Genomic DNA, 14,428 nt, shown 5'->3' with positions numbered 1-14,428 from the left:
GATATTTTGTAAACATTTACCGACATGCATCATCAATGTAATAACTATCCATTAGTAAAATCCATATGAGGATACTTTTTAGATATTAAAGTAAAATACAAGAGGCCATTGATAAATATTCATATAATAAATAATAATAATAATAATAATAATAATAATAATAATAATAATAATAATAATAATAATAATAAAGGTAAAAGATCAATTTCTATAAATTAAAAAAACCAAATTTATTGCTTTTGTTGACGGCGTGCTTTCCCGCCCGGGGTATAAATATTTCTTCCTCACCGCTGAGATCACCCGTCCATTTCCCCACTCTCTTGCTGTCTCCTCTACTCACTCCTCTTCGTACCTTCGTTTTCTCCCCCAATTGTATGGAAACCCTAAAAAATCTCCCTATGGAGAACGGGATCGTCTCCGGCGATGGGGGCCTCAACAATGGCGGATCCTCTCTAATCTTTCTCGGAACCGGCTGCTCGAGCGCCGTCCCCAATGCCCGGTGCTTGATCCAGCCCTCCGATCCCCCGTGCGGCGTCTGCTTCCAGTCTCTCTCGATCCCGCCGGAGCAAAACCCTAACTACAGGTCTCATCCCGTGGACTTCTCTCGTTTTTCCAATATGTGAAACTCTGATTCCTAATTTTAAGTCGTTAGAAAGGAAGAAGAATCGTATAAATAGCTCTTGTCGGAGGGATCTGAAGACCCTTAAATTTTAGATCCGCTTAATTTTAGTCGGCAAGAAACGTGATCGCCTTTGTTGAATGAAGATAAAAGAGAAGAAAATAGTCCTCGACTTAACCCAAGCCGTTAAACTTGCTTCTGAGATGGAATTTATGGCGTTCTCTCCATAAATATGAAAGTGGAAGTTGTCCTCAAGTTTGCCTTTCTGCCTTTCTTATAGCATTTGATGTATTGAAAAAGAGAAAGTACAGGGAAAAATGATTATAGAAAGTATAATCTTATCTCATCATGCTCCGTCATTTTTCTTATATGTTCAAAAGCATTGGTTTCATTCACAATTTGTCTTCCTGATTGTTTTCAGATCTTGTGAAATCACTTCTCAATCTTCTTCCTTTTTTCCCACTACTATGTTCTCTCTCTCTCTCTCTCTCTCATGCTGGATCATATTTGACTGATTCTTCCTTCCCACTCTCTCCTAATTCAAATTTCAAGGCTAATAGGCACCTCTAAGGAGAATAATCCACTGTAGGTTTTATATTAAAACATCCTGGTATTTCCTTAATCATTGCTGCTTCTATTTTCTTCTTCTTCTTCTTTTCCCTTACAGGTGCAATACTTCACTTTTGATCGATTATTGTCAAGATGATGGTGCACACAAGTATATTCTGATTGATGTTGGAAAAACCTTTAGAGAACAAGTTCTCCGATGGTTTGTTCGCCATAAGATCCCTCGTGTTGATACTGTGGGTACTATAGTTTTGTCTTCCTTTATCATATGTAGCTTATTCTGGTATTGGATATACAATCAGAAACTTTTATTTAAGCTTCATATGAAGTAAGTGTTATTTGTTGTGTTTCCATGCTAAAAGTGTCAATTTTCAATATCATTATGTAGCTATAGAAGATCTTTAAGAGATCAGCATGACATTGACTAGAAAAGTCGGTTACTAGACATAAACTAACCATTGCTATTTACTGCAGATTATTCTAACCCATGAGCATGCTGATGCTATTCTTGGACTTGATGATATACGGGCGGTGCAACCCTTTAGTCCTACAAATAATATTGATCCCACTCCTATCTTCCTGACCCAATTTGCATTGGATAGGTACTGTAAGTTTTGGTTAATGTGCAAGGCTTGCTTGTTCATTATTAGGACTATTTGGAAGTTCACATATCATACTATGTAGCAGTTTTAGTTTGCCAAAATATTTTGTGACAATAGCTTTTCCTTCAGATGGAAGCTTGATATAATCTATTCTTATGCAAGATTAATAGATTGGTGATGATTTGCATCCTTTAGTATACATGTTCTGGAAACATTTTCATTTTTTTTCCTTTTACTATTTATGAGTTCAATCTGGCGAACCGCAGATCTTTACCATAAAGGGAAGATGCATATGTTCATCAGTGCATTGCTCTTCCCAGTTGTTGCAAATTCTGCTAGTTCGATCTTGGATTTTGTTAGGATTTGTATAAAGCAACAGTGTAATACTAATTGCCCCTAAAATAATTTCAGATATAATTTCTACCACTCTTTAAAATATCATAACCCCATTTGAAATCATTGGGTCTTTCAAAATTGCCATTATGGTTAATCTAAAGGAATGTTCCATGAATATTCCTAACCTGTGGCTGTTGAAGTAAAAGTATATTTCTTAATTTCCAAAATATCCTTCTTTCTCAAATTTTAGAATGATAAATATGTCATTAATATCACTACATAATTATCAAGATATTTGGATCATCATTTAAATATACTTGTACTACAACAATATATAAAGTAACATCTAATATATTTGCGAAATGTCCAAATGACACCTTATATTTTAGTGATTTTGTGCTGAATGCCCCATCTTTAAGCTATTTGTAATATGGCCCTTCATTTCTATCTATATCATATCACAACCTGGGTTAACTGAAAGTAACCAATCTTTCACAAAACTGGTTTTTAGTAGGAATAATTTATAATTGCACTAGGGACACTAAGTTTATTGTTTAAAGTACCAAAAGTACTTTGTCTTCCTTCTTCCTTTTCATTTAACATCTAAATAACCTTGCTAAAAATACAACTACAAAATCCTAACTTCTTCAAGAACATTTTATCAAGGGTTAATAAATCTGATCAGTGTGAGGTTAAGTAAGAAAGAATCTTAATACTTCTGTAGTTTCATCCATAGAGTGAAATGAACTATAGTTTAGGACCCTAGGTTTAAGGCTAGTTAGTCAAAGTAACAATATGGTGTGATATGAAAATTATAGGCAAAAAGGAAGGGGTCGGATTACAAATAGCTCAAAGGCAGATATTAATCACATAAAATCACTAAAATGTAGGGTATTATTTGATTTTTGTTGATATTTCCAACCATTTAAAATGATTTTATATATTGGTAAAATGGTGTTTACACTTTACACCACGTATGGTTAGTTATATTTAATCAATGGAATGGCAATTTGAAAAGAGTAATTATTTTGATGGCAATTTTGATATCTTGAACGATATAGTGGCACTTCTGATATTTACAAATTTGTTGGTAGCAATTATGTTAAAAGCACATTATAATATGGAGATAGTATGATTAAGAAATTATCTGTAACATGATTGAGGAAAAAAGTTGGGTGTGGAAGAAGAAAGCTTGAATTCTTGCTAGAAATAAATATTCTTTTGGCTATAAGATTACTATAGAATTGTTGTTTTTGGCCGTTGAGCCCTAAACATTAGAAGAGCAGTTGTAATTTATTCTTACATACTTTTGAGTTTTGATTAAAGAAAAATAACTTTTGATTCAGTAAGAATTTGATTAAAAAAATCCTCGATGGTACCATTTTTTTCTTTTGTCAAATATCAAATATGAGAAATGGAGTTAGCTTTCATTCCCCTGACCCTCTACTTATACTTTATCTGCTGTGAGTTTTTATTTTTGCAATCTATTTTGTGTATTAATCAAGGAATACACACTGAGAAGAACCATGCAATGGCAGACCAACAGAAGCACTTTATGGTGAGACCAATAGAACCATGTGTGTGTTATCAGAGTTGTACAGTACATTTTACATCTCTGCATGATATAAGTTTAATCTGCACTGGAATTCTAAACCACAAGAGATTAAGCTATTTCAGTAGTCGATACTTGAACTAGGATGTTTCATTCAGAGGTATCTCATTCTTAGGCACAGTTGGATTGTACTGATATTCTTGAATCTTTGGATCATTATTATGACCGTAATTTACTCTTTGAAACAGCATTTCACAAAAATTCCCATACCTGATGAGAAAGAAACCCAAGGAAGGGGAGGAAGTGAGGCGTGTTGCCCAACTTGACTGGAGAATTATTGAGAGTAACTGCGAGAAACCTTTTATGTCATTGGGGCTTGAGTTTGTTCCTTTACCAGTAACTAACTACCTTCACTTCTGTACCTCCATAGTGTGTAGTGCTGTTTGTAATCAATATCTATTTGAAGCTTTCTTTTCTTAATTCAGGTAATGCATGGAGAGGATTATGTCTGTTTGGGCTTCCTTTTTGGACGAAAATCTAGAGTTGCCTATATATCTGATGTTTCACGTTTTCCTTCCAGCACCGAGTATGGTATGAACTCAGTTTGTTAGTCATAAGTTCTATTAAATTGCAATTAGTGTTCTATATGTCTCGATGCCTGTTTCTATCTAAAAGATTAAGATTGTGCTGTATGAAAGCACAATACTTTACCATTCTTTTGCTCTAGAGTGTAGACTATCCATTTACATGGATGGTTTCTTTTTCCTTACATGGCCAAACTGCAACTAATAGGATACATAGCTCCCTATCACCTATTTTTTGCACTGTGTCAATTATCTGTTGTGCATACTTTTCTCAACTTTGGCTAGATTTCTTGGCAGCATAATGTTCTTGGAAAAAAGCACTTAGATGCTGATGATAAAATAATACTTTTACATATTATATTATCAAGTATAGAACATGATAAAATGTCTTGTATGCTGTTGCGAAAAATTTAGATGCTGATGATGGTTAAAATTTTCACATTATCAAGTGTAGAACATGATAAATGCATCATTACATTGTTTTCTTTGTGATATTTTATTTTGGATTTACTAGAATAGAATACTATGCTTGCAACTTGTTTGCCTCCTAATTTGATTGCGAAGGTGGAATCCAAGCCATAGTTGCTTAAATTTTTGTTATCAAGCACACTGTGCAACAAAAGCGTTGTTATATTGTTATACTTTCCTTTATGATATTAGCTTATTTTGGAATTATAATAAAAATTGTTCTTTAAATCTACTTCATTGATGGTGTAGTTTGGCTACATTTTGGAAGGAGTGTAAAAGGACATCTTAATACATGGGGCTCTCACCAATGAGGTTATGGGAGGGCCAAGCCAGAGATTGTTTCATGCTTTCATGACTAGAATGTAACATAAAAAATTTAGGGGGACATTGTAACATAAAAAAAGTTTAGAGGGTCCCTGTAAAAACTGGGTATAGTTCAAGAGTGTAGACGTAATTAACCGAAAGTTCTACTGCCACTAAAGATTGGTGTGACAATTCCGGAGGCTATGCTAAAGAATGGGGAAAATGTGAAGCGGAATTTATGATCTATTCTTGCTAATGTTGCTGAAAATGGATATATGTCAGGTTGTAGGAGCCCATTCTCGACCCTTGACACAATATTTGTTGCTATGTTTGAATGTTATTTTTGTCACGGACTATTAAGACCAGCTAGTAAACCATCTACTTTTGTTCACTTTGTTAAGTGATTTGTTTCTTTGTTTCCATCAATGTCGAGGCAGCCTATGCAAATAGTGTATTGGTGCTTGATTATCCTGTACCACCAAATGTTGCATCTTTGTCCCCTTGCTTGGACTTTCATTAGGTTAACTGAAACGACTTTTGCATGACTCTCTTCTGTTTCTTGATGCACTTCTTTGTTGCAGTTATTTCAAAGTCTGGAGCTGGACAACTAGATCTTCTTATCTTAGACACTCTGTACAAGGTTAGTCTATGACTTGTCTTTATTGATTCAACAAGATTCTTTGTTCAATATCTCCGTTCATTTTTTAATATTTGATATATTCTTTTACACTATTTTATTTATGTGGATAATAAGATGTATATGGACATATGTACATGTTGTATATATAACAACAAGAACAACACCAAATCCTTTATGAGGTTATTCCCAACTACATATTGAATATATATATATATATATATATATATATATAAAATTATAAATGTATTTATCTCCTAGATTTGATTTCTCTTGAAGATCTTGAGCCTAGCAGAGTAGCCTAAGCTTACCTAATACCTATTCGAAATATGTCATTCTATGAATGTGCTTGAAACACCTGGTCCAGGCCTTGGCTTAAAGAAGATGATCTCTAGTTAGAGGACTTGGACCAGCCCAACTAGATCACAGGCATATTCTCAGATTTTGTAGAAAAATATAGGAAGTGCGCAAATTTTTTTACATGCAAAGATTTAAAATTGTTTTACATGAATATTGAAGCAGTATGACTTTGGATTAATGAAGGAATTGCAGAGATATATCAATCTTTCACACAACTAATCCTAAAATTATACATATTGAAAAAGGATTTTAGAGAATTAAACTTTTGAAAAGTCAAAACCTTAAAATGTATAAATTGGAGTTTATGATGGGTTTTTTTTTTGTCTTTTGAATTTCTATCTGATCGAAAGCTATTGGACTTCTCTTTTTCCTGGTAAGTCTAACAGAAATTGAAGCAACTTTATTTGGAGAAATTCCAAGATATTCTCTCCGTAATGTTGTGCAGAGTTGACATAGTTGAAATAAGTCTATTCTAAAATGTACTAATAAATTTGCAAATACTATGGGAAATTTTATTTAAGGGAGAAGGCTAATATCTGTAGCTCATAGATCATTAGTAACCTAAGAATGGCCATCAGTTGGTGATGGTGAAAGTGATTGGTAGAGGGTAGTCCATGGCAATAGTTAGTGTTGAATTGAAATTAATTTCGAGCCTATATTTGTAATCAAGCAATTCAAGCTAATTTCGAGGTCGAACCTAAACGAGCTTAACTATAAACAATTACAAGCCTTAATCAACTCAAGCCAAATTTTGAGTATGATCAAGCTTGATTTAGGCTTGAATCAAGCTTAAAATAAGGTCTAATTTAAAATTATAAGCTAATAGAATAAAATTTAAAACTAAACTCTATAAGATTATAATACATAACAATCCACTTAAGTAAATCTTAGATTATAATAAAACTGTAGTATAGTATGAAATATCACTCATATATGTATATATATTACAATTATTTCGCGCCTTATCGAGCTTATTTGATCGAACCGGCAAATAATCAAGCTTGGTTTGAAATTATTTTTGAGCCTATTTTGTAATATGCTTGGAGCTTGGTGATTTCCCCGTATATTGATAAAGATATTCTTATTTTAAGTTGAGCAAGCAATGATTTCTTATTACTATCATTTTCAGTGGAATAATAGATGACGAAGACATAGAAAAAGAACCATATGTAATAAAATAATTATTAAAAAGTCTTTCAAAATAACTATTAATAGTAATTGCATAGGAAATATAGTTATTTTGTTTATCTCATATAAACCATTACAAATATAAAAAAGATTGGTCCTTCTAAGTTGAGGTTCTAATAAAATACAAAACCAATAAGTAAAGAAAAATCATATGATGTATAATTTCTCTAATGTTATGAATTATTTCAGCAATTTATTTATGTCACTTACAATTAAATTTATAATATGACACATGAATCTATTATACAATAATTCACAAATTATGGTATCATTATTAAAAGCGTTATTATAACTTGTTAACTTGTTATTTAATAGTACGAGAAAATTATTCACCGATATGACTCTCATCATGCTTTTAACAAAAAATTATCATCTTTGCATTTTCTAACTATCATCAATAATATATGCGATTATACACAAAAAATTAATGTTGGCATGAAGCCCAAATATAACTAGTAAAAGAATTCTAGATTTCAATTTTAAAAGATCAAAAATTAGTTTTTTTTTCTTCAGCAAAACATTTTGAAGCATCTCTTTTAATTATGTGACGAGAAATTTTCTAAAAGCCGTAGCAAAACCTCTTTGTATACAACTTTCAAGTTTCAGATTTCACCCATAGTAAAATATTTATTTCTATGAATAATATATTTAAATATTTTTTTACGAATAATTTTTTATAATTTTATTGAAATTAGAAAGATTTTTGAAAACACTTTGACTAACCAATATTTGAGTGTTAACTTTTTTTCTACATCTTTTTAATATGCCCCATCATGTGAGTAGTGTTATTTTTAATTAATGCAGAAAAATTATGGCCACGTAAAAGATATTTAGTTTTATTATCGATAACAATATTTTTAAATCATTAGTTTCAATCCGTTTAAAATATTTCAAAGCTTTGGACTTTAAATTTTTATAAGTATTTAATGAGGAAGCCAAAATTTTCAAATCGGAGGGATGCTACGAGGTGGGTGTATTAAGTATACGAATTTAATATTCGTCTTCTATTTGTCATTCTAGATGAGCATTAAAAGAATTTATATTAAAAAAATAAGAAAAAATTTGCAATAATGGTACTATATAAAGACCAAAATAATAAGAGAGATTATTTGCTCACTCCTATTTGATTTTTTAGTAGCATCAATTAGATAAGTGTAAGATTTTCATGCCTTCAATTTGGAAAGAATTCGATAGATTAGATAATTTTTAAAAGACTTGAGAGAGTAAGAAAAAATGAGAACGTGATATATTTAGAAAGAATTATTAATAATTTATAGGCATGAGAAAAAATTTATAATTACCCCTTTAAATTAGCTATTTATTACTATTTAAAGGGTAACAATAGGAAGTTGGTGCTATTTTTTGAATTTTTAGAATAAGCTATTTTAGAAATATTTTGAATTGTTGGACCTTTTTTAAAAAAAGTTCCATTGGACTTATTTTTCAAAAGAAAAAATATTTGCTTCTTTCCTAGCATGCGAACCTACTAAGAAAATACCTCCTGCTCATGCATCATGGATTTGGTTTATGGGCCGAGCTACATGTCAGCTATTGTAGGGTGGATCAGGCTAGGCTCATGAGCTAGGCTTTGAGATCGGGCTTACAGGTCAAGCCATGCAAGCATAAGCCTGGCCTATGTTGCCCATTGCCAGTTCAAGCTTGAGCCGAGCTAAGTACAAAATAGATAGTTGTACAATACTACTTTAAAAGGTTAGCAGTCTAGGAAAGAGTCTTATAGTCTTTTTTTTTCTAAAAGTAGGTACGATGAAATTTGTTTTACAAAAATAGGCCCAACAATTAAAATATTTCAAAAAATAGCTAGTCCCATTATAAAATTTTGGAAAATAGGGCCAACTTTTTTTTACCATTTTACCCCTTTAAAACAGTAGTAAAACAACTAGTCTAGAAGGGTATTTGGTAATTTTAATTTTTCTCTCATGCTTATAAATAAATATAATTCTTTCTAAATTAATCACATTTTTATGACTCAAGTCTTTTAAAAATTCTTTAATCTCTCCAAATTGAAGGCTTGAAAGTCTTGTACGTAGCAAATTGAGGCTAATTAAAGGTTAAACAGAAGTGACCAAATAATCTCTCTTATGATTTTGCTCCCTATACATAATCATTATTGCAAGTTTTTTTCTTTTTTTTAATATACATTTTTTTCATGCTCATATAGAATTGTTATTGGAAGGTAAAAGTTCAATTCTTACACTCAATACACCCGCCTCTCAACATCTTCTCTATTTGAAAATTTTGATTTCCATATTAGGCACTTCTAAGATATTAATAATGAATTAGAATGTCTTACCGATTTAGAATAAGAAAATGCTGAAAAAATAAAAATAATTTTCTACGCTAATGATATGTTATCAAGCTCTCATTCTCCTATAATTATAATCACAGCATATAACTTGTCAACATTGTTCAAATTTTTTATTATTTTCAAATTTGATCAATCTTTACATAATATTTTATAATAATAGAAACTAAATGTGCTAAATATTTTGAACATTTTTTTCACTTATTGATTTTGGTATTTATTAGAATCTCAACTTAAAAAGACCGATCTTTTTTTATATTTGTAATGGTTTATATAAAGATCAACAAAATGACTATAATTCTCATGTCATAACTATTAAAATTTATTTTAAAAGAGTTCTTAAAAATTATTTAATTATATACGGTTCTTCTTTCTCTATACTTTCACCATCTATTATTCCACTGAAAGTGGTAGTAGTAAGAAATTGGCTAACTTAAAATGGGAGGATCTTCTAAGGGGAAATCACCGAGCTCCAAATATATTACAATCATTTTGTAAGTGAGGATAAAATAGATATTTTAGCATGGTGAAAAGCAAATGAGATGAGATTTTTATTTGTTGTCATCATGACCCGTGATATATTGATCATTCATATGACTATTATATCTTTAGAATTTGCTTTCAGTATAAGCATTCGGTTGATTGATGAGCGTAGAGCATGTTTAAACAAAAATATACAATTGAAGCGTTGATGTGCCTACAGGATTGATACGCCATTGAATCAGATCACAAGCGAACGACCACTTTGCAATAGAAAATATAGGATTTGAGTTTTTAAATCTCGATGAAAGACGTAACATATTTTTATTTTTTTCAATTAAAGAATGATTATGCAAATAATAGATATGTGAGTAGGTATCAACCTAGTTGGATATGTCCATTCTATAAGTCATGCAAAAATAAATCATACTATCTTTTATATAACTACTTGTTTAATTCTAAGAGCATCATTTTTTTTACTGATTTTTTTTAGAATTCATTTGTTAATTTACATGCCATTATATAATAACTAAGACATTTGATAATTTTTAAAAACAAATTCAAGTTTCACTCGAACTTGATTTGGCATTAGGACCGAAGAGCTATTTCCCATTTGGCACTAGGACCAAATGTGAGCTAGTACTCGTCCTCAATATTAGCTTCGTAATCTACGTTCTAATCTTTTCTCTAATCTAGGCCCTCGAGGCCAAGCAAGTTGAGATAGAGGAGCGTGGGCTGGCAGACCTCTTCCAAACGGCAAGTGAGCCATTTGAGAACTTCCTCGGCATCATGGCAAACCTCGTCACATTAGCCGATGGAAAGAGCTTGGCGTAACCCGCCTAGCTCAAGTTTGCTTTCTCACGTGCTAGTGGACGGATTTCGGACTAGAATATTATAACCCGACTCGAACCTAGCTTGACCCACTGGCAGGTTGGCGAACAGAGTGCCCAACCTTGTGGGCCCAATCAGAATTCTACTCGCCTGATGATCACCTCTACTCATGGACTGGGCTTGTAGACCGGCTGTGTCGGCCTTATCGGGCATGCAAAGATCTGGCCCATGCCACTCATTGTTAGTTTGGGCTTAGGCCTAGGTGGGTTGCGCCAATTGATCATCTCTATATGTAGCTATGATATCATGTTAGAAGTGGTATACTGTCAATTTTTTTATGGCAGAATGTACTGCAATCTAAGATGTAGAAGCCAATAGGGGTTTTTACTTCCCAATCAAAGATCCTCCAATTACTCTCCTTCCAAAGGCGCCACTAAAAGATTTGAGAGAGATAATTGATTGCAATTCGAAGATGTTTATTGTCGCATGTGTTCATATTGTCAAAGTTTGCTTTGCTAGGACTTTTTTATGTTCTTTTAGAAAATTTGCATTTAGCACCCTTTTGGACTTTTTTTATTTTACACCCAAATTTTTACTATGACAATTTAAATATCTAAATAACACCTAAAGTTAAGTGACATTGAAAATACTGTTGGGGTGATCACAAACTGATGAGGGTAAATTTAAAAGTTTTCGTCTCTGGTTAAATTAACGTTGCAGGTGTTTTAGCTCTGTTTGTCTTGTAGATGGTAGGGTGTCATTTGGACATTGAAATTAAAAAAGAGGGGTCGTCTTGGATACGAGCAGGAAGCGCGATGTTGAACATAAAAAGTCCAATAAGCAAGTTGTTTAATAAATATTCTCATATATTTTATTGGTATTTTAGACACTCAAATAAAATGTAAGAAACCATTTATTTTTTACTGATACCCAAGGACAACTATTTTAATAATGATGGTAAGGTTGCATACATGTTGCCCTCCCTAGATTTACTTTGGGTAAACTTTGTGCTTTAGGATATTATCATAGGCTATTCAATCAGTCTTAGGCCTGCTCTTCTGTAGAACACTTTTGGATCATTGCACGAATGATTCGCCTTCTGATATTTGGGTATGTTCGTATTCATGGAATCTTTGCATGGCTGAGTAAAATCATATATTGCTAGTGTTTTTCTAATATAATATATCTTTTTACTGAGCAGGAAAACACTCATAATACTCACCTTTGTTATAATCAGGTTTGGTCTGTTTTGCACTTCCTAAACAACTTTGTTAATCTGACCCTCCAAAAAAGGACACTTTCTATTTAACTCTTATTATTTGTCAGACTCTTGATGCTGTTAAGAGGATATGTCCGAAGAAAGCGCTGCTTATTGGAATGACACACGAGTTTGATCACCATGAAGATAACAATATATTGGCAGAATGGTCTCGCAGGTAGGGTACTTTGGAATAAAAGAGCCACCAAGTATGCTAAAATCTTGCTTCTTTTTTTTTTTAAACTTCCCCAAAAATATCCACTATATGCACTCGATTCAACAACCAAACAATGTGAACTTTTTCTAAATTATTGGAAGCTTTAATATGTTTTCAAGTATCATTCCACAAGAGTATGGACAGCTAAGCTGCTGACGTTTGATCTTTCAGAGAAGGAATTCCAGTCCAGCTAGCTCATGACGGTTTACGGATCCACATCGACCTGTAGTAAGGTACAAGCTTTTGATTGCACACACATAACTTTGGCATAATGGCCTAGCTTTTATATGTTTGGGGTGCGTTTGGTTTAGTTACTGGATTGGATTTTTGGATCAAAAGGATGTCATTCTTTGGCTTATCTAAATAGATAATATATTCCTTAAGATTACTAATCTCATATTTGAATTGGATAACTAAATAAAATTACATTATAATTCTCAATAAATAAATAAATAATGATGAACGAATTTTTTTTACTATATATGAAATATAAATAAAAAGTTTAAAATTAAAAAATTAATTAAGATTTTTAAATTGTTATTTATTTATCTAATATTTAAGTTTATTATTTATATAAAGACAATATAGTAATAAGACTCTTATTTCTCCATTTGGGATATACCATCTCACCCAGTGTGAAATGATATATCCTCTCTTTTAGTGGAATGGGATTTAATCCGGACTCTTAGTCTTGTTTATTAGTTTCGTACCAACTTGCAGGATAACTAAACTAATCCCATTTTTGTATTCCGTAAATAATTGCACCCTTAGGGTACACCTTTTCAAAACTTTGTTTCTATAGTGATGCAGCATCGTTATGAACTTTCTGCTTCTAATTCATTATGGAATTCAGTCGTGGGAATAAATTGGATTCTTTTTGGTACATATTTTCTGGGCTTCATTTATGATTTTTTTAATGTGCTTCTTTAATGTGCAGCAAGTGTGATTTGATTCGCTTAAGGGGTCCCTTCTTTGCAGGTTCATTTACACCTGATGCAGATGATCCCGTGGTATATACTACTCAGGATCCCATCTCTGGTAGTCATTTTGTGAGTTCAATGATCATCTCCTATTTTTTTTCTTTTAGTGAAAATATAATAAGTTGCACGATCTGTTATCATTGTTTGCTGCATTTGGCCTCATCTCGATGTATAGATGATACTCTCAATGGATTCTTTGTCTAGGATCCCATGACAAGGTCCAATTTTCTTTTTCTTTTTTGAGATCGAGAAGTGGAAATTTTTAATGGTCCAGTTAAACTGACCATCTGCAATTCTTCTCCATTATATTGAGAGATTTATTGAAAGCTTGTAGTGGCAAACGATTCTGTTGAGAAGAAATTGGTCCATCTCACCGCAAAATCCAAGGGCGGATAATCCTAACCCGAAGGCAATACTGGTCATGGCTGTGATGCTCTGACACATCTGGAAGACTCCAGGAACAATATCTCTTTTAATCAAATTAAAGAGCACTCCAATATAAAAGATCTTATATAAATACTAACGCATCCCAAATATATACTAAAATTTTATACGAGCTCAATTATTACTCAATCTGATCTGATTGTGTATAAATGTACTGATATTTACTGTAATATCTATCTATCTAAATATCCACCGTGGACTATTATTCACTTTCTTCTTTTGGAGATCGGTTTTCCATCTTGTACTTTTGTATTTTATCTTTTAAGTGGGGATGTATATCTTCCATCTCTCTTCTCTTGGGTTAAGTTTATATTTTAACCGATTAACTCTAGTTGAGTTTTTCTGAACTAAGAAGACTATAAACTTTTCTAAGCAATATTATGAAAATAATTATTTAGGAGTTTGGTGGCTTAGCTTAACATATTGACAGTACATCTTGGAGCAGATTTTGGTAGTATTTAATTTTGAGCAATTGTATAGAGGGTTAAATTTTAGACTAGATATATTATTATATTAACTAAAAGTTTGGTGAAATAAAAGTGTTTCTATGTTTATGTTAAAGGAGGGTTGATATTTTATCTAGGTTATGTTTAGCTTTCGAGCTTATAAATAATTTTAAAAGAATTGATTTTTTATTTTGCCGTTAGATATTTCACGGAACTTGTCTCTCGTGGTGTCT

The 14,428-nt window shown here is 32.1% G+C and overlaps 1 protein-coding gene across 2 annotated transcripts; it reads left to right on the top strand.

The window, feature by feature from the left end:
* The first annotated feature begins 303 nt into the window (after positions 1-303).
* LOC140759774 (putative hydrolase C777.06c) lies at positions 304-13,926 on the top strand. 2 transcript variants are annotated; one of them, XM_073096424.1, is made up of 10 exons: positions 304-583; positions 1,287-1,422; positions 1,661-1,788; positions 3,925-4,072; positions 4,162-4,267; positions 5,613-5,671; positions 12,052-12,087; positions 12,177-12,286; positions 12,497-12,558; positions 13,263-13,926. In XM_073096424.1, exons 1-9 carry the CDS (start codon positions 375-377, stop codon positions 12,552-12,554), a joined length of 990 nt encoding a protein of 329 aa, XP_072952525.1. In that variant the 5' UTR covers positions 304-374; the 3' UTR covers positions 12,555-12,558; positions 13,263-13,926. The 2 variants fall into 2 exon arrangements, with proteins under 2 accessions (XP_072952525.1, XP_072952523.1); XM_073096422.1 differs by having other exon boundaries at positions 13,304-13,922.
* Positions 13,927-14,428: the final 502 nt, after the last annotated feature.

This window comes from Typha angustifolia, chromosome 4 (genome assembly GCF_048772165.1).
Source record: "Typha angustifolia cultivar Huaian chromosome 4, ASM4877216v1, whole genome shotgun sequence".
NCBI classification, from domain to species: domain Eukaryota; kingdom Viridiplantae; phylum Streptophyta; class Magnoliopsida; order Poales; family Typhaceae; genus Typha; species Typha angustifolia.
Note: the sequence above shows the minus strand (reverse complement) of the source record. Positions and strands in the feature narration are given on the sequence as shown.

Excerpts from the sequence above, each read along its gene's own strand:
- LOC140759774 (XM_073096424.1), top strand. The coding sequence starts at position 375 with ATGGAAACCCTAAAAAATCTCCCTATGGAGAACGGGATCGTCTCCGGC. Across the intron at positions 1,789-3,924 it reads ACCCAATTTGCATTGGATAG|CATTTCACAAAAATTCCCAT; the intron begins GTACTGTAAGTT and ends TCTTTGAAACAG. Across the intron at positions 4,073-4,161 it reads TTGAGTTTGTTCCTTTACCA|GTAATGCATGGAGAGGATTA; the intron begins GTAACTAACTAC and ends TTCTTAATTCAG.